Genomic DNA, 26,525 nt, shown 5'->3' on the forward strand with positions numbered 1-26,525 from the left:
AGTCCTTGGTAACTTGTTCTCTGTGAAATACATCATGACATACTTTTAATATAAATTTATTACCTCATAATCTGACAATCTGACTACCTGTTGCACTGTCAAACATGTTTCGGTTTATTCAAAAAACTCCAAGAAAATTTTGCTCCAGCTCCCAAGTTTTTGTTCTCCAGGTAAGAAGTCCAAATCAGATAACAGAGCAATTGTCAAAGATCTCACTGATCCACCGTCATTCCTTCAGAACATTTACGCTACCAAACCATCGATTCGTAACCAAATCAAGACGGACGACTTCAAATCCTATGAAAATCTGGGAAAGGTGAAAAAGTTCGTTTTCCGGGAGCTGCACGCGGGCGAAACCGTACGTCAGGATTTCATAAAACTGCAAGCACGTTTGTTTTTTTTTATATTAACTCTCTATTCCATGCACCCGTATATTTTTATTTGTTTTTGTTGAATACAGTTCCAAAATGTTACTATGGGCGCTGGTCATGAATCGGGCCATGTGACGAAATTATGCTTGACGGTGAACGTCCAAATCACTTCTAGTCGACGACGACATTCAAGTGAATGACATTTGATCGAAATGACCACAGGTTAATCCACATTACAAAATTGTGTGTAACTTTTGACTTTCCACAAGGAAATCTTTCGAATTCCCTAAGAGTGATCTGGAATTATGGACACCACTTGAAAATTACCGATATTCAACGGTTTTTTCTAAACGCCTTAATAAAGTTTTGCAAAATACACAGGCAATTCATTGTAATTTTCCTTGGATTTTTTTTGAATTCCCACCGAAAATCCTTCATAATTCCCACAGGAAATTCTATTTAATTTCCACTTAGAATTATTTAATGTTTTTACTGGAAATTCTTCGAAAGAACTTGGGCTTGGTAGTCATATAGCTACCACTTCTACGGTTTTCGTCATTTCCACAGCGACTTCTTCTTCTTCTTCTTCTTATTGGCATTACATCCCCCACTGGGACATTGCCGCCTCGCAGCTTAGTGTTCATTCAGCACTTCCACAGTTATTAACCGTGAGGTTTCTTAGCCAACCATTTTCGCATTAGTATAGGGTATCCAATCATGGTTTGAACCAAATGGCGGGTTTCAGATGAGCCGTCAAAACAAAGTTGATTTATTTCATTAAAGGGACATGTTAGAACTGCGCTTTCTATTTTATATGGAAGCTTTGTTCATTATCTTACTAAAAACATCCTGGGTGCACATAATTATGCTTAGTTTCATTGAAAAAACTTAATAATTACATAACTTTGATTCGTACCATGGCTTGAACTACATTGTTCATGGTTTGAACTAAAATCGTACCATGGTTTGAACTACTGCAGCAGCCAGCAGCTCCTAAATATAATACTAATGACATGCATGAAACGCTGAGGAAATCTATAGAAAAGCAAATTTGTTTTACTATTCATCTTCTCGCATTAGATTAGTAACTTGAAACGTGTGAAAATCGTCTAAATTATCGATATGAAAATTGCGATTTTTTCATATTGGAAATGTAAACGAAATGCTCCAGCTAGGCGCATGCAGCGCTTCTAGCGGACAGCAGCAGAATATGACTGCATTTACAAGTTCAAACCATGGTACGAATTTAGTTCAAACCATGATCAGTTTTTACCTTGTATAAATGTAACTATTTTAACTATTTAAAACTGTTTCCCAATTGTATGATGATGTCAATCGATTACAGATAAAAATAGCTTTCTTTTGATATATTGATCTCACTCCTGTGTCATAAAATGCGTCCTTTACGAGCTTTTTGAAATTATGCCACTGGTGGGGGGAATTTTCCTTGGTCCTTCTGACATCAGCTAGAGTGAGAGGGTGCGTACTGTGGGGTCTGCCTAGGATGTGGTGGGGTTCGACAGTGGGCTCTGTTGAACTTCTATAAAAAGCTGCATGTGTCCCCAAGCAGGCCCTATCAAAGCGACCGTGTGCCGCTCAAAGCGCACTAGCCTAGTCCTGGTGTTGGGTGGGACTTTAAACAAATTTGACCCGACTGATCGAGCGTCTGTCCACCAAGGAGGTGCGGCTCCAACAGCGTCTGTTCTGGCATCCAGCGGCTGAGTATGAAATGCTATTCCCCGGAAGCTATACCTAAGATGGCAGCCCCATCCCGGTGGATAGGGAACCTTGGGCCAACAACCTACTGTTCCCGAAACATCAATTTGTTCGAGAATCCGATAATGAAAGAATACGGACTGATTTTACGGCGACGACTCTTAGCGCGAAACAACGGACACGAATAGGAACATGGAACGTTTTAACCCTAGCCCAGCAGGGTAAATTGGCACAACTTGCCAATGAGGCACGCCGCATGAAGCTTGAGATCCTGGGACTGAGTGAAGTCCGTTGGCCAAACTTTGGAGAACACAGAACGCCGTCGGGACAAGTTCTGCTATACTCTGGTTTACGAGGTGAACACGCTCCCCGGCATCGCGGAGTTGGCTTCCTGCTAAGCGCTCAGGCACACTCTGCGCTTATGAAGTGCGAACCTATAAGTGAAAGAATAATCGTTGCCAGATTTAGAACACGGGTCCGAAACCTTACTATAATCCAATGTTATGCGCCAACCGATGCTGCCGATCTGCAAGACAAAGAGAACTTCTACAGTCAACTCAATGCCGTCGTAGATAGAATTCCGAAGGGTGATATCAAGATCTGTTTGGGCGACTTCAATGCGAAGATCGGATCCGACCACTCGAACCATGAGCGCATTATGGGACGCCATGGTCTCGGAGAAATGAGCGAGCTGTTCGCAGAATTTTGTGGTAATAACGACATGGTGATCGGGGGATCGCTCTTCCCTCATCGACCGGTTCACAAGGTCACGTGGGTCTCCCGTGACGGCTTTACAGAAAATCAAATCGACCACATCTGCATCAGCCGAAAATGGAAACGGAGCCTTCTTGATGTACGGAATAAACGTAGTGCCGATATCGCGTCTGATCATCACCTCCTCATCGGCGAAATACGCCTGCGCATTGCGCGGATTCGTCGGCAGGAGGAAAGAGTTGGACGACGATTCAACACACGCCGACTGGAAAATGCCACGGTGAAACGGTCCTTCGTTGAAGAACTGGAGACGCGTGCTGCAGATATTCCGGAAGGTGGCAGCGTGGAAGACCAATGGACCGCCATCAAGAATGCCTTCATCGCCACCAGCGAGAACAATCTGGGCGAACTACGCACCCAGAGAAAACAATGGATCACCGATGAGACCTGGAGGAAGATAGAGGAGCGAAGAGAAGCCAAAGCCGCGATAGAGCGATCGAAAACCAGAGGAGCCAAAGTCTTAGCCCGTCAACGATACGCGGCTCTTGAGAAGGAAGTAAAACGCTCATGTCGACGGGACAAGCGAGCGTGGGCAGACTCTCTGGCCGACGAAGGAGAGAGAGCCGCCGCAACCGGGGACATTCGCCTCCTCTACGATATCTCACGACGCTTAAGCGGGGCGAAGATGAATGCAACGATGCCTGTGAAAGACGCGAATGATCAGTTATTGACCGACCCAACTGACCAGCTGAAACGCTGGTTCGAGCACTTCGAACAACTTTTTCAAGTGCCAACCAGGCCATCACCACCTCGGCATGATCTGCCTAGGATCCGACGTATAACACGTGTCAATACCGAAGCTCCATCACTGCTAGAGATTCAAACAGCCATCCAAAGCATGAAATCGAATAAAGCCCCAGGGGTCGACCGCATATCAGCCGAGATGCTCAAAGCTGACCCCATGACATCCGCTCAACTACTGCATTGTTTATTTCGTAATATCTGGGACACCGCAACTTTCTCGGTCGACTGGATGCAAGGTATCTTAGTGAAGGTGCCCATAAAGGGTGACCTGACTGTATGCGATAACTGGCGAGGCATTATGTTGCTGTGTACCGTTCTCAAAGTTCTGTGCAAAATTATCCTAGCCCGGATTCAGGAGAAGATCGATGCGACTCTCCGGCGGCAGCAAGCCGGATTCCGTGCCGGAAGATCCTGTGTGGACCATATTGTCACGGAGCAGGTCAACGAATTCCAAGAGTCCCTTTACTTGGTATTCATTGACTACGAAAAAGCTTTCGACCGTCTCAATCACGAGAATATGTGGGGCGCCCTGAGACGCAAGGGGTTCCTGAGAAAATCATCGGCCTCATCGAAGCACAGTACGAGGCCTTTTCGTGTAGAGTGCTGCACAATGGGGTCCTGTCCGACCCTATCCGGGTCGTAGCTGGTGTGAGGCAAGGATGTATTCTATCACCGTTACTGTTCCTCATCGTAATCGATGAGATTCTGGTAGATGCGATTGACCGTGAACCAAACCGCGGGCTGTTATGGCAGCCTATAACCATGGAGCACCTAAACGACTTCGAATTGGCGGATGACGTTGCACTACTCGCGCAACGGCGCTCTGATATGCAGAGTAAGCTCAACGACCTTGCCAATCGCTCCTCCTCGGCAGGTTTAGTCATCAACGTCAACAAAACCAAATCGTTGGATGTAAACACGGTGACTCCTTCCAGTTTCACAGTAGCCGGGCAACTAGTGGAGAATGTTGAAAGCTTCCAATATCTTGGTAGCCAAATGGCGTCAGACGGCGGTACCAAGATCGACATAGGCGCACGGATCAAGAAAGCAAGGGCTGCCTTTGCGAGTTTAAGAAATATCTGGAAAAACAGGCAAATAAGTGAACGCACCAAAATACGAATTTTCAACTCTAACGTGAAATCTGTGCTGTTATACGCTAGCGAAACATGGTGTGTATCAGTGGAGAACACTCAACGGCTGCAGGTGTTCATTAACAGATGCCTGCGGTATATTATTCGGGCCTGGTGGCCTCACAACTGGATCTCAAACAACGAGCTCCATCGTCGTTGTCACCAGAGGCCGATAACAACAGAAATTCGGGATCGGAAGTGGGGCTGGGTCGGCCACACTCTACGTAGGGCGGAAACGAAATCTGTAAGCAAGCATTAGACTGGAACCCAGCGGGACATCGCAGCAGAGGCAGACCCAGAGGCTCATGGCGGAGAAGCCTCAATAAAGAAATAAAAGAAGTCGACCGAAATCTAACCTGGCAACAGGTTAAAGCGATAGCCGGGCATCGCTCAGGATGGAGATCTTTCAAGTCGGCCCTTTGCACCACCGGAGGTGTACAGGATCCATAAGTAAAGTAAGTAAGTGGGGGGAATTTAGCGCTAATTCAGGACGTTTTTAAATCGCTTTATTATATTACTTAAACAATATGTACAAATGTTTAAATAAACTCTATCACTTCTAGTATACCTAAATATGCCATTCATACTGTTTTAGGTTCATTTCCTACCAATGAGATGGTAATTTCTACAGATTTCAAAATGGTTCAAACCATGATACGCTTTTCACTAGTTCAAACCATGATTGCATACCCTATATTGTGGCTAACACGATGATACTTTTATGCCCAGGGAAGTCGAGACAATTTCCAAGCCGAAAATTGCCTAGACCGGCACCGGGAATCGAACCCAGCCACCCTCAGCATGGTATTGCTTTATAGCCGCGTATCTTACCGCTAGGTTAAGGAGGGCCCCACGAGGCAATGTCTTAAGGTGGGGAGTGGTGCATATTATACCGTTATACCCTATGTATGCTCCTGTGAGTTTTTTTTTTCAGTGAAGAAGAGCCTTTCTTATCTATTCATTAGTATATAAACATAACATCATAAGGAGACGCATGGTACAATTGTGCAATGATTTATCTTACGTTACTAATCTTTTTATGCAAATTTCATCACATCCGTTTAATTAAACAAATGAAGGAAAAGAGGAACCAAAAGATGACCTTAACAAAACTAGACCTTAAGTTATATATGTCAGACGAAAAAAGTGTCAAAATAATAGATATGAAGGTTGGATTTTTTTTACATTTTGAACCAACATATAGCATTTCGGCGAGGCAAAACGCCCTAGGGCAGTGATCCCCAAAGAGCCGCATACATCCCTCCAAACCTTTTCCTGCATCCCGCGAAGTTATTCTGAGAACAGAGTACGTGTGGCCCATTGATAAGCATTATATGACACGAAAAGCTTTTTATCATTCCTAATATCTCGATGTACTCGGGAACCTGTCAAGTTCACATCACTAGGATGTTGAAGCACGTACATACATATGTAGATGATCCCTAGTGACACACATGTTCCACGTAGGTTACTGCAACTCATATGTGACCAGATTAGGTCACAATCCAGTTGCTGCAACCATTTTTGACTGACTTGTGCTGCTCGGGATATGTAGGTCGACAGCAAATGCACTTCGATGTTATCGCCTCGGGTTATGATAATAGCAAACTTGTATTTAATCGCAGATTTAAGGGAACTTAACATTGAACTACAGGTAAAAATAAGTTAGGTTTTGGAGAATTAAACTGAAATTGATCCTCCAGAAACTACGTTGACTATCAACAATAGATTCTGTTGAGAAAGTTTAAGTGGATTCTTTTCAGAATTTCAAACAGAATCCTAAACGGACTCTATTTAAAATATCAAAAAAATATCAAAATATCAAACAAATTCCAAATGGATTCTGCTTAAAATCGCGAATGGATTTTATTTAGAATTCCAAACGGATTGTGTTTAACATTCTGATCGGATTCTGTTCAGATTCCCGACAGAATTCTTTACAGCATTGCAAATGGATTCTGTTTAGAATCCCAAACGAATTCTTTTCAGAATCTCGAACGAATTTTCCTCTGAATCTCGAGCAGATGCTGCTCAGAATCCCAATAGATTTTTTTAAGAGCCCCTTTGTTATTTGCTACGAAAATTTATAGTGAACAACTAACCTCGAGTATGAAGAACATAAGATCAAAATAACAGAATCGGTTGCCATATAATTATTTGTAAAAAAGCATAGAATATTTTCTGCCCACTGAGCCGACAAGATGCGATGGCGAAAAAAAAATTTGGTTATGTCACGTCCACTACTACAAAAACGGTAGCCTCATAATATACGATATAACTTTGAGAAGATGGAGGAAACCTACATCAGACTGAAGAGGGAAGCTAAGCGGATCGGACTAGTCATCAACACGTCGAAGACGAAGTACATGATAGGAAGAGGTTCAAGAGAAGACAATGTGAGCCACCCACCGCGAGTTTGCATCGGTGGTGACGAAATCGAGGTGGTAGAAGAATTTGTGTACTTGGGCTCACTGGTGACTGCCGAAAATGACACCAGCAGAGAAATTCGGAGACGCATAGTGGCTGGAAATCGTACGTACTTTGGACTCCGCAAGACGCTCCGATCGAATAGAGTTCGCCGCCGTACCAAACTGACAATCTACAAAACGCTCATTAGACCGGTAGTCCTCTACGGACACGAGGCCTGGACAATGCTCGTAGAGGACCAACGCGCACTTGGAGTTTTCGAAAGGAAAGTGCTGCGTACCATCTATGGTGGGGTGCAGATGGCGGACGGTTCGTGGAGGAGGCGAATGAACCACGAGTTGCATCAGCTGTTGGGAGAACCATCCATCGTTCACACCGCGAAAATCGGAATACTGAGGTGGGCCGGGCACGTAGCCAGAATGTCGGACAGTAACCTGGTGAAAATGGTTCTCGACAACGATCCGACGGGCACAAGGGCAAGGTGGATCGATCAGGTGGAAGGTGACTTGCGGACTCTCCGTAGACTGCGTGGTTGGCGACGTGTAGCCATGGACCGAGCCGAATGGAGAAGACTCTCATATACCGCACAGGCCACTTCGGCCTTAGTCTGAATAAATAAATAATAACATGATATACGAATGCAAAAATGGTAACTTGGCTTAGAAACCTCGCGGTTAATAACTGTGGAAGTGTTGAATGAACACTAAGCAGCGAGGCAGCAATGTCCCAGTGGGGGCTGTAATGTTTAGAAGATTTACAAAAAACTGCCTGGAAGATTTTTCGAAAAAAGTACTGGGGTCGGTGTACCAATTGTCGCCATACATAAGAACAACTGTTTTGACGTAGGACTTACGTCTTTCTTTACTATACTGGGTGTCATTTAGATTTTTGGAAATCGAGAGCGTTACGCTGGAAGGGAAGATTTTGAACGTTACTAGCGCCTTTATCTTTCAATGTATTTTTAAGATTTATATATCAATCGACTCGAAAACTCTCCACCATTTTGCCTATTTCATTGAAACTTAAGATTATTAACGATAAGTTATTGAAAATTTCAATTCTTGTCAAAGCCAGTAAAAATTTCATATATAATCAATTCCGTGCATTCCTAACACGGACATCAGAATGCGGTATGTCACGGGCCTTCGAGTCTACCGGAAGATTTTTTTTTTTTGTATAAAAGAAGCACTGCCTGCCGTGTGCGAGTCAGTACAATTTGTGACAGCAGCGCGTGCTGACGTGCTTTTTGATGGCGTATTTTTCGTTTCGTTCATTCGTTCGTTGTGTTTATCTACACAGCATGCAGTCGCCAGCGGTAGAACTGACGGTGGGTCTGCGAATATGCATGAAAGAAGTGGGCGCATTTTTTTGTCATTCTGTGCTTGATGATGGTCGGATGCAGTGGTGTCGGTTGCTATGAATGCAATCGCCGAGGGCAGCGGTGGTGGATGAAGAAAAATGGTGATTGGTGTCATAATCCACATGATCCCGGGATGGGTACGAGTTATGTCATATGACTGACCATATGTTAAGTTGTGCTTGGTACATTTAAACATGGTTCTGATTCCTACAACTACACTGATGAAAATAAAAATTTGATTAAAATAACTACTTTCATTTATTTGTAGAAGGCATTAGCAATTAAAGATGCACAATCAGCAGAAGTGTTAATATCCATTTTAGATTAAAAAATTTCGCTGTATGACATGTAAATGTTTTGAAAAAGTCCGCAAAAAATAATTTCCAGAAGAATATTTAAATAAACTTTATCTTATTCTTTGTTTTTCATTTTTGAGAAATTAGATTATTAAACTTGACTCGGAGTTTGGAATCAAAATCAATAAAGGCTTAATAGTTAGAAACAAAGTAATTCTAATTATGTATTTAATTATTAGTTTTATTTCTAGAAGTTTTGAATAAACAAATTGCTAATAATTCTACACAGCATGGAAGTTATCGTTTCCAATATCAATACCTATAATCAAACTCCATAGATCCAAAAGATAGAAGTTAAATGTAAATACGTTACGTTTATACAAGTCCTACGTCTACTCGCGGTTATGTTGAAAACATTACCCATTGCTTGTTTTTTTCATGGATTTTTTATAAATCGATGTAACTCTAAAATGACAAGACCTATAAAAAATGTTGTATGGCGGACTGAAAATAAAACATAAACCCATTTCAAATGTTGGTCCACATTAATGTTAGATTATGCTAAATTGCTTCCTAAACAGATTTTTATACGTCCAAAATGTGTCGTTGGTTGATGATAGGCTGCTGAACCTATAATTGGCGCTGTAGGCATAAAACGCGCTGATAAATTTTCACTCAATATGGACATGAAAAAAGTTTTTGTTAGAAAAACTTTTTTCCTTAAATATGTCACTGGAACATTATTCCCATCAAATTTAGATAATTAAAATACCTATCTGCATAAAAAATTTCATCGATTTCTAAGATGAGGTCTTTTTGTAATATCGATTTTAATTTTTTTAAATTAATTTTTTTCAGTGTAGAAATCGGTATTTTATTTTTTGTATATTTTTCCAAAAAACTTCTGGGAATTTCACGACAGTCCGCCATACAACACTTTTATGTAGGTCTTGTCATTTTAGAGTTACATCGATTTATAAAAAATCCATGAAAAAAAATTAGGCCCTCATCATATGTTACTCTTGACAAGTTTTGAAAAACTAGGTATGCAGAGTGGCTTAGAAATCAAGACAAAATTTTCAAAACGACTTATCTGCTTTTGTATCTGATAGCTCACCCACGCAAATACTTCACAATTGATCGTCAATCGGGTCGGACGTATTTTTAATTGCTAGCGACCGTAGTCGTTTTTTGTTTTTTTGTTTTTATTACTTTTTGCATACGTTTTGATTGTCGCGCGTCGGTGTCGTATAGTGATAATGAGTTGCGAAATTTGCTCGCTAGATTCGTCCGAGGATTCAGTAATGTGGACTTGTGTTGGATGTCCTCGTAATTTCCATGCCGCCTGCGTGGGAGTAGCTGTCCAGCGTAGTTCGTTGCGGGGGAAAGATAAAAGGGTGACGGATACATCTTGTTACTGGTAGCTTTGAATTCAATGCACTAGTGCAACAACAGGAGCAATTGGCAGACCAAATTCATAAAAACACTGAAGTGATTCATCGCGCAGCGGTAAATAATACAAGCGATGGCATAATTCATGAAGCCATTGATCGACTCGAAGCTCACCCGGGCGAAATAAAAAATTTGCTGACATCCAAGAAGATCAACGATTCTATTGGAAATTCTGTAATTAATCAATCGTTGGATATGTCCATGGCACAAGTGACTATAACAAATTCAGTGGAGTCGATGAGAACTGACATTTCCAAAGAAATGAAAATTTTAAACGAAGAAATGAGGCGAATTAGTAGCCTCACCCTGGATTTATCTTCTACAGTAACCATGTGCTCCAACCCGTGGCTGGGGACTGACATTCTAGATGAATTGAAAACGCTTTCAACCAACATCATGGGATGCCACAACGAGAGCCCACTGCAATCGCTCGAAACGGAATTGGCTGCCGAACCTAAAAACACTAATGGTCTACAGTCCCTCGAATCAAATAATCAACCTGATTTGAATCTGCCTCGCCCCATTCCAGAAAAGACACGTGACGAATTAAATTTCCACGCAAAGTACAAGGAACCGCGCGATTATGACCCACTATGGCGCTGGAAAGGGAGGTGGATATGGAAACGGGACTGGTCGGAGTTTGATGCATGCATTCGTCGACAGAAGCAGAAAAAAACAGACAGATCGCGTGATAAGCAGAAACATAAACGGAATTATTGTAACAATAAGACTGATCAACACCACCATACTACCCACCGTGGCGCAGTGACAAACAAAACAGCCATACACCTATACTTCCGCGCGATAGAGAGCTGCTCGCGGCGGCTAAGGAACACTTTTCGCGACCGCCACCACCATCAAGCCAACACCCGTACCGCCCAACCATCGCTTTTCGGAGAGGAGAGGTGTTAAATCCATACTTTGCTGCTAACCATTCAAGAACAACCAACGCAATATCTCCATCGCCGAGGCCCTGTGTCTGTCAGTGTTTTTGCCAGAATTGACGAACTCCTTAGAGGAAAGCAATGGTTCTTCATGCTCCTGCCAACAGACGGGGTTTTAAAGGAATTGACGCAGTCGGGAGATGCAGAATGTGACCAACAAATAGTACTTCCGATCAACTTAACGCACTCATTGGAGGAAGTCGTAGAAAATTGTAATGGTATTGACGAACTACCAAAAACTTCATCAAACGCACAGGCAACAGAACTACTTGTATACTGTCAGAACTTCAATCGTATGAAAAGTGCTATCAAAATGAACGAAATACATAAACAAATTTTGAGTTCCTCTTTCTCGGTTATTTTAGGAACTGAAACAAGTTGGTCAGAAAGCGTTAAAAGCGAGGAAGTTTTTGGTAGTGATTATAATGTTTTTAGAGATGACCGAGATCTCGTCTTAGCGCAAAGAATGTCTGGCGGAGGTGTTCTCATCGCAATTTCCTCAAAACATAATTCGGAGCTCATTGATTCTACCAAATTTAATGAATTTGAGCATGTATTGATGGTGAAACTCACATTTTTGCAACAGTGTACTTTCCTCCAGATCAAGCTTGTAAATCCTCATATGAAAAGTTCTTCCATAATGCCGATGAAATTATTTCCCATTTTCCTCCTGAATTCAAAGTTCACATTTACGGCGATTTCAACCAACGTAATGCAGACTTCATTCCAGATTCTGAGAATGAAAGTATTTTGCTGCCAGTTGTCGGTGAAAATGAGACTTTACAATTTATTTTTGAAAAACTGCATGTTTAGGCTTGAATCAAATAAATCATGTAAAAAATTGTCAACATTGCTATTTGGACTTTTTATTCACAAACACTCTCGATGATTTCTGTGTAAATGAGTCTCTATCGCCGTTATGGAAAATGAAGCATTTCACACAGCAATAGAATACTCTGTATTTGTGCATCGGAACCATGATCCTTATGGCTATGATTTCGAAAATATTCTCGATTATAAAAATGCAAATTTTGACAACATTAAACAAAAATTGAACAGAGCTAATTGGCAACAAATTTTACAAAATCAAACTGACATTGAATGTGCTGTTACAGACTTTTATGCAATTTTATTAGACATTGTTCGGAATGAAGTACCATTCGTGAGGAAACGTCGCAATTATAACTCAAAAACCCAATATGGTTCAACAAACAAATCAAAAATTTGAAAAACCGAAAGCAAAAGGCTCATAAACTTTATAAACAATACACAAGTCAAGAAAATTTAGAAAACTATTTGAATATTTGCGATCAACTTAGTTTAGCCATGTCTTCGGCTCTTACGGAGTATAATGCTAAAACCGAAAATGAAATCAAATCATGTCCAAAAAAATTTTTCAAGTATGCCAAAACCAAGCTAAAATCCAGCAATTTTCCATCGAAAATGACTTTAGATGAAAAATTAGGAGATAATGCTGATGAAATTTGTACTCTTTTTGCAACCTTTTTTCAAGAGACATATACCGAATTTTCCGAAAGTGATCGTGATTATGAATATTTTCACATTTTCCTGACTATTTAAGCAGTGTTGGTGTAAACCAAATTAATGCAACGGAGATTTTGGCAGCTCTACAGAATTTAGATGTCTCAAAAGGATCCGGACCAGATGGAATTCCACCTATGTTTTTGAAAAAGTTGGCAAGCGAATTTACGACACCTTTATTTTGGTTATTCAAGTTATCTTTAGAAACCAGTAGCTTTCCAAAAGAATGGAAGAAGTCTTTTCTAATACCAATTTTTAAATCAGGAAAAATCTGATATTAGAAATTATCGTGGAGTGGCCATTATTTCATGTATTCCTAAACTTTTGAATCAATCATCAATAGAAGGATGTTCAACCAAATAAAACATATAATAACAGATGCACAACACGGGTTCTTTAAAGGACGTTCGACTACAACCAATCTTTTAGAATTTGTAAATTACTCATTGAATGCTATGGACAAAGGTAGTCATGTTGAGGCGCTTTACACAGACTTTAGCAAAGCATTTGATAGACTCGATATTCCTATGATGATTTTCAAGCTTGAGAAATTGGGAATTGAGATGAGACTCCTTAAATGGATTAAATCGTATTTAACTGACCGCCAACAAATAGTACGATTTGAAGGGAAACAGTCGCTTCCAGTCAATGTAACATCTGGAGTTCCCCAAGGCTCGCATATAGGACCTCTTCTATTCATATTGTTTGTAAACGATATATCACTCATTCTTAAGCATCTTAAAATCCTTATTTATGCGGACGATATGAAACTATTTATGGAAATCAAAAATACTGTTGACAATGACATCTACTTGAACGAAATACGCATATTTGATAACTGGTGTAACAAAAGCTTACTACAACTTAATGTCAAGAAATGTAATTTGATCACTTTCAGTAGAAAACGGAGCACACCATCGATAACTGTAACTCTAGGAAATCAACCAGTACAAAAATGTGAAAGGGTTAGAGATTTGGGTGTAATCTTAGATGCTAAGCTAACCTTTACTGACCACTACAACACTATTATCCATAGAGCAACAAATATGCTCAGTTTTATTAAAAGATTTAGTTACAACTTTCAAGATCCTTATACAATTAAAACTTTGTACGTTGCGTATGTCAGATCAATTATAGAATATTGTAGCATTGTATGGTCTCCGTATATGAAATCACATGATGATCGAATAGAATCAATTCAAAAGCAATTCCTTTTATATGCCTTACGCAAATTAGGGTGGACAACATTCCACTTCCGTCGTACGAGGCGCGATGTATGCTTATAGATATCCAATCATTAAAAAAGCGTCGTGAATTTGCCATGATCTCATTTGTGAATGATATTGTTTCGCACCGCATTGATTCCACCAAACTATTGTCTTGTTTAAATTTTTACACTCCTACTCGGCAATTGAGAAATCGAAACTTGTTTGCCACCTGTCATCATCGAACAAATTATGCAAAATTTAGTCCAATGAATCAAATGATGTCTGTTTACAATCAGTATTGTGAAGCAATTGATTTAGCCATGCCTCGTATGAGCCTAAGAAAATATTTTAGGAACATTAGTTACAAGAGAACATAGTTATAAGTTTTTTAATGTAGTCTACATTATGTTTGACGAAATAAATAAATAAATAAAAACCAACACCATCCATAAGTAGAGGAAGGATTACGCTACCTGTTGATGGTGTTGGTTTGCGTGGGGGAGCTATCAGCTATCAGCTCGCCCAACTGTACGGCGGATCCAGTGTCCAGAAGGTAGCTAAAGCTGGAAGTGTGCGATGGAAAGGACATGTTACAAGAAGATGATGCTCGCTACCGACCCGGCAGATACAAGAAGGCAGGGAGCACAGCGAGTACAAATTGATTTAGTGACTACACTGAAAGAAGCTTCGCAGTCAAAAATACTATATTGAAGGATTAAATTAAAAACACAACGCCACTAATTTTGTACAGTCTACATATCGTATTTGTATCACACACAATATGCATTTAGTTCTACTATGGGCTTATAAACAAATACAGCAGTAACAATTACTATGCTTTTTAGTTATTTCAACAACCATTGCGCATTTAAAATGAACAAGGACTGGTATTTAGTTAATTTTACTAATTTGAGAAATTGTTTGCACAAAAAATAGTCAAATTTAACACAACTCATTACAGGTTTTTTTTTTGAAAATGCGTTTATTCGAAAAATCGTTTTCATGCAAATTATATTGCCTCACACCTTCCTTTTTCCTTCTTCTTTCTTCCTTCTTTCTTCCGTCTTCTTTCTTTCTTATTCCTTCTTCCTTCTTCCATCTTCCTTCTTCCTTCTTCCTTCTTCCTTCTTCCTTCTAGCTTCTTCCTTCTTCCTTCTTCCTTCTTCCTTCTTCCTTCTTCCTTCTTCCTTCTTCCTTCTTCCTTCTTCCTTCTTCCTTCTTCCTTCTTCCTTCTTCCTTCTTCCTTCTTCCTTCTTCCTTCTTCCTTCTTCCTTCTTCCTTCTTCCTTCTTCCTTCTTCCTTCTTCCTTCTTCCTTCTTCCTTCTTCCTTCTTCCTTCTTCCTTCTTCCTTCTTTCTTCTTCCTTCTTCCTTCTTCCTTCTTCCTTCTTCCTTCTTCCTTCTTCCTTCTTCCTTCTTCCTTCTTCCTTCTTCCTTCTTCCTGTTTTCTTCTTCCATCTTCTTTCCACCATCTTTCACCTCTCTTCTTTCTTCTTCTTCTTCCTTCTTCTTTCTTCTTTCTTCCGTTTTCTTCCTTCTTTCTCCCATCTTCTTTCTTTCTTATTCCTTCTTCCTTCTTCCTTCTTCCTTCTTCCTTCTTCCTTCTTCCTTCTTCCTTCTTCCTTCTTCCTTCTTCCTTCTTCCTTCTTCCTTCTTCCTTCTTCCTTCTTCCTTCTTCCTTCTTCCTTCTTCCTTCTTCCTTCTTCCTTCTTCCTTCTTCCTTCTTCCTTCTTCCTTCTTCCTTCTTCCTTCTTCCTTCTTCCTTCTTCCTTCTTCCTTCTTCCTTCTTCCTTCTTCCTTCTTCCTTCTTCCTTTTTCCTTCTTCCTTATTTATTCTTCTTTCTCCCGTCTTCTTTCATTCTTTCTTCTTCCATCTTCCTTCTTCCTTCTTCCTTCTTCTTTCTTTCTTCTTCCTTCTTCCTTCTTCCTTCTTCCTTCTTCCTTCTTCCTTTTTCCTTCTTCCTTCTTCCTTCTTCCTTCTTCCTTCTTCCTTCTTCCTTCTTCCTTCTTCCTTCTTCCTTCTTCCTTCTTCCTTCTTCCTTCTTCCTTCTTCCTGTTTTCTTCTTCCATCTTCTTTCCACCTTCTTTCACCTCTCTTCTTTCTTCTTCTTCTTCCTTCTTCTTTCTTCTTTCTTCCGTTTTCTTCCTTCTTTCTCCCATCTTCTTTCTTTCTTCTTCCTTCTTCCTTCTTCCTTCTTCCTTCTTCCTTCTTCCTTCTTCCTTCTTCCTTCTTCCTTCTTCCTTCTTCCTTCTTCCTTCTTCCTTCTTCCTTCTTCCTCACTTCGCACAACTCATTTCTCACTCCCCAGTTCTCATTCGGCCTAATGGCCTTCGACCTAATGACCCAGCATCGTACTCGGATATTGCTGGCTTTTCCACAAACGTGACTTTTAGTGATCTTGTTGTGTGGGGATTATCATGCCTATCTTGTAGAGTAGGAGGTTGAGGGTTCAAGTTTCTCCAAATCACGTGGATTCTTTTTCGCAACCCCGGCCCCCGGCCCCCGGCCCGGCCCGCAACCAAGCAGTACATCAAGGGGACTATTGAGAACGCTCACACTTATGCTAACGTACAAGGCATTATGAAACACATCGACTGCTAGGTGGTAGCCTCACCACCCGTCGATCACAAGCTGTGCTAGAGTCCTAACGGACTCTTTCACTAACTCACGTTTGGAGAAGAGCACCCCGGCAACAACAACCGCGCGTGGACCGTATTTACATACAGTGGTCCCCGCAGCCCATCCGCGACCTGTATGCTGCCAGGGTGAGCGAGGTGTCTGTGTTTTTTTTTCTTCCTAAACAATGGAGGGGGAATCTGCTCAACAGACATCCTGGGTTGACCAGGAAGTGCGGGGTTAGGGATCACCGAGGGAGGCAGGACTACATCCCCGACCCGCTAAACCGTTTCCATTGCCGCCAAGCCCATAGTCACTTTGGTACAACCAGAAAGTAATGCTTCAAAGGGGGGCCAGTGCACAACGCACCCTCGAGGTTAGCTGCGTGTCCTTGCAGCACCGAACATCGTAACTCGCTTTTTTAGAAGAACACCATGGTATCGTGCCAGCGCGTTGCCGGCTTTCCAGGTGGCCTTACTACGCCTATGTCCTCGGAAGGTGGGAAGGGTCGACTTCGCGCCTGCTTCCCTCTGCACGACTGGTATCAAGAATGATGATGCCGCGTGCACCCCAAATTGACCTTTTTGCGATAGGGCCTATTCGCCAGCACACAGAGGGACTTGCCGACGCGAGGCCTACGCCTGTCCCAGCCTTGACGAGGACCCCTTTCCGTCCTCGGGCTCGGAACCCGCCCGGTTGACCGACGCCGCGAAAGCGACGATACCATATTGTTCTTTGCGCGGCCACTTGTTCGATAAAAGGATCGAGTTCGACCACAGGTATGACCCATGAAGCCGACTCCGATCCCTTGGACCACTTCTTATTTGCGCCTGAACTAGCCATCCTTGAGTCCACGCGCCACCTTCTGTGTAGCTCCGAGACGATTTGGGCGATAGCCGATAAAACGGCGTTCCAGCCAACTTCATCTTTACACATCCTCCGAACTAGGTTGTCCGGGGTAGTGTCCAGACTACATGTGGCAAGCATGTGGTCACGCATTGCGCGAAAACGTGAGCACACGAACAACACGTGTTCCGTCGTTTCCTCTAAACCTGCGCACGCCAAACACTCGGGCGAAGCTGAGCAAGCCAGCTACGTTACCTGCACTTTGATTTTGCAGCACGTTTAAACGCCGGGCACATCGAACCCCCCATGGGGTGCTTGCTGTTCACAGCTTTGCTGGAACAAATCAAACAATTGGGAGGGTTCGTGCAGCATTGTGCCTTATGTCCATCCAATCCGCAGCGTCGGCAGAGATTGCTTCTGTCAGGGCCTTTGCAGTCCCATTGCTTGTGCCCCGGTTCCAGGCACTTGAAGCAAACTTCGGGTTGCTCGTATATGCGCACAGGGCATACCGACCATCCCACCTTGACGCTCCCTAACTTGACTACCTTGGAGGCGTCCGCTGCAGATAGCCGAACCAATGCTACCTGCGTCCCTGCCGGACCTTTCCGTAGCCGTACGGCTGCGGTGGGCGTCTCCACTTCACACTGTCGCCGCAGTGCCGTGACGAGCTCTTCGACTTCAGTGATCTCGTCCAGGTCTTTAACCCTTAGATTCACCTCCGTCGTGAGTGCCCTCACCTTGACCGTCTCGCCTAGGACCTCCTCCGCCAACTTCTTGTAGGCGGCGCCTTTTTGCGAGACGCCCCGCTTCAGCTCGAGTATCATATCGCACATCCGGGTACGTCTTATTCGACGTACGTCGGCGCCGAGTTCACCGAGCCTGACGTCACTCCTCATCGCCTTCAAAACATCCGAGTACTTAGCCTCGTCCGCCGTGATGACTAGGGCATCGCCCCTGGAGCGATTGGCGCCTACCCTAGACTTCTTGCTACCCTCATTCGCCTGGGCCTTCTTTTCGGCCCTTGACGTCTTCGGTTTCCTCTTGTTCTTGACCAGGGTCCAGGAGGCGTCATCCTCCTCTATTTCCCTGGAATGGTGCGGCTGAGAACTTTCAGCCTGCCGTAACCCCTTACCACCGTCTTTCCTGAGTGGACGGACCTTTCCAGGTCCTTCCTCCCCCGGTTTTGGAGGTACCTGACCGGGGTTCAGCTTCCCAGCCCCACTACCCTTGTTCGGGGTAGTAACCCTCCGCGTTTTGGAGCGGCCCCCAGGGAGCTCATCCCCTGGAGACTGTCTCCCCCGTTTTTGTGTCTGCTCCGTTGGAGTAGTCACCCAGACGTACCCGCAAATACTTGAGCCTCAGTCTGGGTAGACTTTGGCACCACCGTCTTCGCTGGCACGCCTTCGGTCGATTCGACCTTGCCCGAGTCCGCGAATCCTTGGGCCTCAGTCTGGGTAGACCTCGACTCCACCGATTTCACGGGTTTACACTTTGCCGTCCCGACCGCCCTCTCCAGCTTGGCGTCCAGCATCGACTTTCGAAGTTTCTGCAAGCTCCTCTTGAGGTCCTTGCTGATATTATGCTTCGATGACGCAAAGTCGATGATAGCGTCCAGCTGTTCCGTCGCCACCTCGAAGGCCGAAAGCCCATCGCGTTTGCGGTTCATCGCCTCCACAAGCCATGGGCCGTCAATAACCCCTACCGGCGTTTTTATAGCCGAGAGGAAGGTTGAGTGACCCACGCTGGCGCTGCGCACTGAGCTGCCGACTATTGCCTCTGGCCTCCTAGGCGGAGACCTGAACAACCCACCTCTTGCGAAGGGATTGTTGCCTACACTACTACCATACTAATTGAAGAATTGACTTGGTTTTCCATTTTGGTCCCACGAGTTGCTCGGGAAAAGAGGTCCACCACGCCAGAGCCCAGCATGACGCGGTAAGGGACAATTACTGTGGAGGGTGCCCAGGTTCCGTTAAAAGCCTAGCTTATTATTTCACCCCCCTGGCCATGCATCCCCTCGGCACGGGTCGCTTGACGCCTTGGGATTAGGGGTTAGGGACGATGGTCCCGGTCTAACTCGCAGTGGCTTTGGGGAGGGGTCGTCAAGCCCTTGGACAAAGTCCCTGCTGCTGAGGTGTCTTTTTTTTTTTTTTTTTTACCGGGGAGAATGCATTTACCCACTAACCCCGTACACGTGCATTGTAGTTGCCAAACTAGCACACCCAAGAGCATTGGAGCGTCGGACTCGACCATACCGGTAATACCGACTAAACTCCTTGGGCTCCACCATCGTTTCCCAGGAACTACCTCGCAGTACTACTTCTGGGGGACGGCAGTACTAAGCGTACTCGCTCATTATCGCTCACACAGGCACTCGTCCCACGCGAGACTGACTTGGGTGCTCGCTCTATCGCACCCTCAAACACACCCTACATACTCTGTTGCACCTCTGTCATGCCGTGCGGGTCTAACTTGTGTGCCCACCCTTCTCATGCCATGTGGGTCTAACTTGTATGCCCCCCCAAACCCTTGATTCATGCTCATACGCTCCATGCTTGCACACACATTAACGCTCCTATGGGTCTGACTTGTGTGCCCACCCTTCTCATGCCGTGCGGGACTAACTTTTGTGCCCACCCTTCTCATGCCGTGCGGGACTAATTCTATGCCCACCTTTATCGTACCATGTGAGACTGCTCACCTCTTTCATTCAGTTCGCGCTGACACATACTACTCGAGTCATTCGACCTAACACTCCCCTGGCATCCCTTGTGGGACTCTTCGCTTAGGTTCCCACTTCTGACATACCATGTGAGTCTGACTCACCTCATTCATGCCATATGAGACTAGCTCAACACGACTCAACTCATTCCTTTCGTACCATGTGAGACTGACTTGGATGCTCCCCCACACTCCTCTGCCACGCCACGGGGTATCAGTAGTCGTAGGAACCAACATTCCTGCGCTACTCCCAGCGCGGCGTGTGCAGTCCATACATACACCTATTCATTCACCCTTCTGCCATGCTTCGAGGTGACGATCTCGGTTGCCACCCGCTGCGCCATTACCTCTGCATGGGCAGACTATTCACACACTTCTTCGCGTTCGGCACTTTCGCTCTAACTTACCAATCATAAGTTAGTCATGCTTGTCGATTGTTGCTCGGCGCGCCAGATTCTCTGCAAGCTGCAGGCAATCTGAGTGGTTGCAGTCGAGACTGCGTTCCACTTCTCCACCGCTTGACACATCCTTTGGATAAGATTATCCGGAGTTGTGTCCCGGCCGCAAACGTCTAGCATTGCTCTTCTTTCGACGTCGAAACGAGGACATACAAACAGTATGTGCTCTGCAGTTTCGTCAACACCTGGGCAGTCAGGGCACACGGGGACCTCCGCGTGTCCAAACCTGTGGTGGTACTGTCGGAAACAGCCATGGCCTGACAGGAATTGTGTCAGATGGAAGTGAACCTCCCCATGGGGTCTCCCCACCCAGCTTGATATGTTAGGAATCAGCCGGTGGGTCCACCTACCTTTCGAGGAGTTATCCCACTCGCGCTGCCATCTGGCAACCGAAGTCACCCTGGTACGCTCGCGGGCTCCTCTGGTGCCACGTAGGTCAAAACACTCCTCGTCCTCCCGGATGACCAGCCCGACTGGCATCATACTCGCTATCACGCAGGATGCGTCGCGCGATACCGTGCGGTAGGCCGATATCACCCTGAGACACATCAAGCGGTAGGTGCTCTCCAGTTTCTGCAGGTAACTGGTTACCCCAGTGCTTTTGCCTAGGACGGGCCGCCGTACCTAAGAATAGATGCGGCAACGCCTGCCAGTAGCCTACGTCTACTGGCGCACACCTTGGAGCTGTTGGACATCATCCTCGATAATGCCGCCACAGCAGTCGAAGCCTTCTTGCACGCATATTCGACATGCCTACCGAAGGTAAGCTTGTCGTCTATGATGACCCCAAGAATCTTCAGACTCCGCTTTGAAGTGATCGCGACGTCTCCCACGTGTACAACTGCATGTTGTGCCGACTTACGGTTGCTGACGATAACCACCTCCGTCTTATGTTGAGCGAGCTCAAGGCCTCTCGCACTCATCCAGTCCGCCACAGTGCTGATCGCGTGTTCTGCGGTTAGCTCTACTTCGGGATTGACTCCCCGTAGACCTCTAGGGTTACATCGTCAGCAAAGCCGACGATCTTCACACCAGGAGGGAACTTTAGCTTCAGAACCCCGTCATACATCAGGTTCCATAGTACCGGACCCAGGATTGACCCTTGCGGGACTCCTGCGGTAATAGGAACACTTTTCTGACCGGCATCGGTCTCGTATAGCAGCACACGGTTCTGGAAGTAGCATTCCAAGATCCGGTACAGTCCCACCGGCAGGCTAAGCCGGTGTAACGAGAGCGCGATGGCATCCCAGCTTGCGCTGTTGAAAGCGTTCTTCACGTCCAGTGTCACCAACGCACAGTATCGAATTCCTCGCCTTTTCCGTTGGATCGCTACCTCTGCAGTCTTGAGGACTGAATTGATAGCGTCCACCGTGGACTTACCCTTCCGAAAACCAAACTGGTTACTCGACAGGCCATCCGTACCCTCTGCATACGGGGTGAGCCTGTTGAGGATGATCCTCTCGAGCAGTTTACCCGTCGTGTCGATCAGGCAAATTGGTCTGTACGCCGATGGGTCACCCGGAGGCTTCCGGCCTTCGGCAGCAGTACCAACTTCTGCCTTTTCCATCTCTCAGGGAAACAACACTCATCCAGGCATCTCTGCATAGCTAGCCTGAACATGTTCGGGTTCGCTATGATCGCTGCCTTAAGTGCACTGTTTGGAACTCCATCGGGGCCTGGAGCTTTGTTCATCGCAAGGGTGTTAGCCACTGCGAGTAACTCTTCGTTCGTCACCGGAGCCACCATTTCGGCCACACTCCCAGCGCCTTGCAGCGCAGGAGGAGGCCAGGGACTTGTGGCTCGGGACGGAAGAGTACTTCGATAATCCTCGCCAACCGGTCCGGTGACCGTTCGGGGGGTGAAGAGCCCCCTTTGGTCTTGGCCATCACGATCCTATAGGCGTCACCCCACGGATTCGCATTGGCACCCTCGCACAGGTTGTCGAAGCACGCTCTCTTGCTGCTCTTGATGGCCTTGTTAAGGGCCAGTCTCGCAGCTTGAAACACTTCCCGGCGGACCGCTCTTTCCTCCTCGGTGCGGGCTCGTTGCGTCCTACGTCTAGCCTTGAGGCAGGCTGATCGTAGGGCTGCAATTTCGGCACTCCACCAGTATACCGGGCGTCTGCCATTTCTTGGCAGGGCTTTCCTCGGCATAGTAGCGTCGCACGCGCGTGATAAGACAGCTATCAGCGCATCCCCGCTTAGACTGTCGGTGTTGGCCTCCAGTCCCAGGGCCGCGGTGAAAACTTCGCTGTCGAAGTGAGTGGTCTTCCACCCACGGACCTGACAGGGATCACCGCCCTCGGACGCTGCACACCATAATTGATCTTGAAGCGAATTGCTAGGTGATCACTATGGGTGTAGCCCTCGTCTACCCTCCAGTCCAGGTCCGAGACCAGACTAGGGCTGACAAACGTTACATCTATCCATGACTCGACCCCATTCCTACGGAATGTGCTACTGGCTCCGTCATTGACAAGCACTGCGTCGAGTTTTGCAAGTGCCTCGAGTAACGCTTGTCCCCTCTGATTGGTGCAGCGGCTGCCCCATTCCACTGCCCAAGCATTAAAGTCTCCCGCTATAACGAACGGGCTCCGACCTACTAGGTCGGCCGATAGCCTGTCGATCATCTGGTTGAACTGTTCCATTGGCCACCTTGGTGGGGCGTAGCAGCTACAATAGAACACCCCGTTGATCTTGGCTATCGCGACACCCTCCGCGGAGGAGTGTACAACCTCTTGAACGGGGTACCTGCCCGTTGTGCAAATTGCCGCCGACCCAGACCCGTCCGCCACCCAGTTGCCGTTGCCGGCAGGGACGTTGTACGGGTCGGACAGGAGGGCGACATCGATCCTCGACTCCGAGACCGCCTGCCACAGCAGCTGCTGGGCAGGTGCACAGTGATTCAGATTCAGCTGTGTTACTTGCACGGCTTTTTCCGATTGGCTTCTCCGAAGGGACACGCAGGCCCGCCCATAGCATGGTTCCGGGCCTGCTTCTTACTGGCGCAGATAAGGCACCTAGGTGCCTTGTCGCATTCCTGTGCTTTGTGTCCCTCCTCGCCGCAGCGACGACACATCTTGCTTCGGTCTGGGCCCTTGCAGTCATAAGACTTGTGCCCGGACTCAAGGCACCGGTAGCACCTGTCCACTGAAGGTGGCTGGAGCACGCTTACTGGGCATACTGACCAGCCGATCTTCAGCTTCTTTTTCTCGATGACCTTTTTGGCGTCAGCCACCGGTAGTCTGAGATAGGCTACCTGCGTACCAAAGAACCCCCCTCTTAGACGTACAGAGGACCGCTCAACCTCTGTGCCGCACTGCTCTTTGACGGCAGAGACGACGTCTTCCGCGGTCGTGACCTCATCCAGCTGCTTACACTGGAGGGTCACTTCCGCACCCAACGACCTAACCTGAGCGCCGTCACCCAAGACCTCCTGGGCAAGCTTTTTGTAAGCCGCCCCGCTGGATTGCGCGCCACGCTTCAGTACCAAGATCATTTCACCGTTCTTGGTACGTCTAACGCTGCGCACGTCCTGGCCCAGGGCCGATAGGCTATCGGCCGCTCGCATCGATTTAAGGACATCGGCGTATTTGTCCTTGTCGGTTTTCACCAACAAGGCCTCGCCTCTGTCTCTCACTTTCTTCATTGGTCGAGGGGTGTTCGACTTCCGCCCCCTACTGACCAGTTGCCAAGGATTCGCATCCCCTTCGGCGGGTACCGATGGCTGGCTGGGGCCAGCTTGTGGCTCAGCAACTTGTGCCTGTCTAGTGCCTTTCGCCTTCTTGGGCATACGCCCTTCAGGCTCCGGTGCACCATCCAGGCGACGCTTCGCCTTAATGGTAGCGCGTTTGGGTCGCTTCTTACTTGGCGTTTTCTTGCCCTCACTGGCCGTAAGGGCGGTCGCCTCTTTCGCCGCAGTAACATCGCTAGGGGAGGAGAGGGTCTTGGTCTGCGTACCTTTGGCTATCCTCTCTGCTTCCGCTACACGCCTGATGTAAGCGACCTGTTCTTGTCTTGCGACACGAACAGCTCGCCGGAGCACCAACAGGCTCTGCTTGAGCTCCTTGTTGGTGTTCTGCCTGCCGCTTACGAACTCGATGATCTCATCGAGTTGCTCGGCCACCACCCGTATCCCGGGTAGTGGCTCGTCAGGCGTGCAGGCAGGGCTACTCCCCACCACCGCTGGAGACTCTTCGGTGCTGCCAATAGCAGCAGCCGTCACTCCACTTGCCCCTCTTTAATAGGGGACCTCGCTAGGCCCCTTTGGCAAAGGGGTCCGTCACCTCAACTCCAAAGATAGGTTTCGTTCAGTACTCATTTCTTATGGGTCCCCCTTGCGGCTGCCGCCGAATCCTACTGGAGTAGTCGCCTTTAGTGATCCCATGGTTATCTATGCCTGCCTTGCGGCAAGCAGGGAGGCCATGCAAGGGTTGACACTTGCGTGTTCAGAGCCAGATCAGCGCAAGTCAGGAAAGGGCATCTGAGCCTACTCCCACCCAGTAGGCAAAACTGGATGGCAGGATTGGGCAGCGTGCTACAAGGCCCGCCACGGTTTTATGGGACGGAAGACAGCCTAGCCATTAGCCCACTCGCCGTTTCGAGTCAGTGTCACCCGACCCTACTAAGAGAGTAGAATGTCAGACTGCCAGCCCTCACTTCACAATATAACAATATCCAAATACGAAACCAGTACACGCAACCAGTATGCCATAATCAGGGTCTTACTGATATCAACCCTGATGTGCCAGTGGCACTCTGGGCTTGTGCTTTTGAAGCGGCACACAGTCGCTTTGATAGAGTCTGCTTACGGGCACTTGTGGTTTTTGGGAGGGATTTTAGCAGAGCCCACTGCTAAATCCCACCACGCCCTAGGCAGTTCTCCCTGACTCACAGACAGCTGGGGAGGGGTCGTCAAGCCCTTGGACAAAGTCCCTGCTGCTGAGGTGTCTATGTGTGTATGTATGTATGTATGCATGTGCGCAAGGAAAACTCACATTTTTTTTACTGCCTTTAATCGCATATTTGTCCCATATGAATAGGATACCCAGCAAAGATGCAACAAATATGCGGTTACAGGCAGATTAGCCCTTTTGAAATTGGTAAGGCTCTAAATTGCTGCTATTTCGTTCCAGGGCCTAGGGCCAATACCGTCTATCGATGAAGGTGCTAAAATTGGTGACTACAAGAACCCAGAGTACTATTCCTATCACAACTACTCGTACTACGACTTCGAGCTGGGTATCCAGTGCATGCACCTCCCTCAACCAAGTTCCATTGCCGAAGAAGATTTGCTGACGATGATGCGAAAGAACTGCATTGGCGAAGAGGAGGATCACTCTGGACGATGCTGTCCACCGCCCAGATGCTCTGTTGAGTGCATGAAAGAAAGCGCTACGGACGGAGAGGACGGAGGTGCACCAGGAGCTACATCGAAAAAAGAAAAAGGCCCGTGTTATCAATCCAACATAGAAACAACCATTGGACACTGTACAACAGCGGAAGCTGAGGTTAAAAAACCACGTGACGAAAATGAGTCCTCCAAGGAGCCCGGACCTGTATGTGGAAAATCTAAAACAGAAGATACCAAATCCGTTTCGTGTGGAAAGTCTGACACTTAAATATTAGATTATACATCAAATATATTTCGAATGCTTCTACTACGTTTTTTTTTTTTAAATAGAATGGTGAGGTGCAAGACATAATGAAATGATAAACGGAAACCAGCTCCAAAAATCTTGACTAAAATGCGATTCATGGCATGCCATTTTCCAGGTTTGAGGAGATCTATTAGATTTAATTCAATATGACTGATTGTTCTTACTTCTCAAACACTCTTCTGTCATGTCTAGGTACATGAGTTTCTGTTCTTACTGCACTGTATTTGAACTGTCTTCTTCTTCTTCTTCTTCTTATTGGCAT

The 26,525-nt window shown here is 46.0% G+C and overlaps 1 protein-coding gene across 3 annotated transcripts; it reads left to right on the forward strand.

Moving 5' to 3' along the window:
- On the forward strand, positions 1-26,254 carry LOC134215721 (uncharacterized). 3 transcript variants are annotated; one of them, XM_062694850.1, is made up of 3 exons: positions 1-170; positions 239-385; positions 25,739-26,254. In XM_062694850.1, the coding sequence occupies exons 1-3, from the start codon at positions 105-107 to the stop codon at positions 26,222-26,224; spliced, it is 699 nt and encodes a 232-aa protein (XP_062550834.1). In that variant the 5' UTR covers positions 1-104; the 3' UTR covers positions 26,225-26,254. The 3 variants fall into 3 exon arrangements, with proteins under 3 accessions (XP_062550834.1, XP_062550835.1, XP_062550836.1); XM_062694851.1 differs by having other exon boundaries at positions 239-358; XM_062694852.1 differs by having other exon boundaries at positions 239-316.
- Positions 26,255-26,525: the final 271 nt, after the last annotated feature.

The sequence above is a fragment of the Armigeres subalbatus genome, chromosome 2 (assembly GCF_024139115.2).
Source record: "Armigeres subalbatus isolate Guangzhou_Male chromosome 2, GZ_Asu_2, whole genome shotgun sequence".
NCBI classification, from domain to species: domain Eukaryota; kingdom Metazoa; phylum Arthropoda; class Insecta; order Diptera; family Culicidae; genus Armigeres; species Armigeres subalbatus.

Coding starts and splice junctions, on each gene's coding strand:
- LOC134215721 (XM_062694850.1), top strand. CDS start 105: ATGTTTCGGTTTATTCAAAAAACTCCAAGAAAATTTTGCTCCAGCTCC. Junction 171..238: donor CCCAAGTTTTTGTTCTCCAG/GTAAGAAGTCCA, acceptor TCATTCCTTCAG/AACATTTACGCTACCAAACC. Junction 386..25,738: donor AGGATTTCATAAAACTGCAA/GCACGTTTGTTT, acceptor ATTTCGTTCCAG/GGCCTAGGGCCAATACCGTC.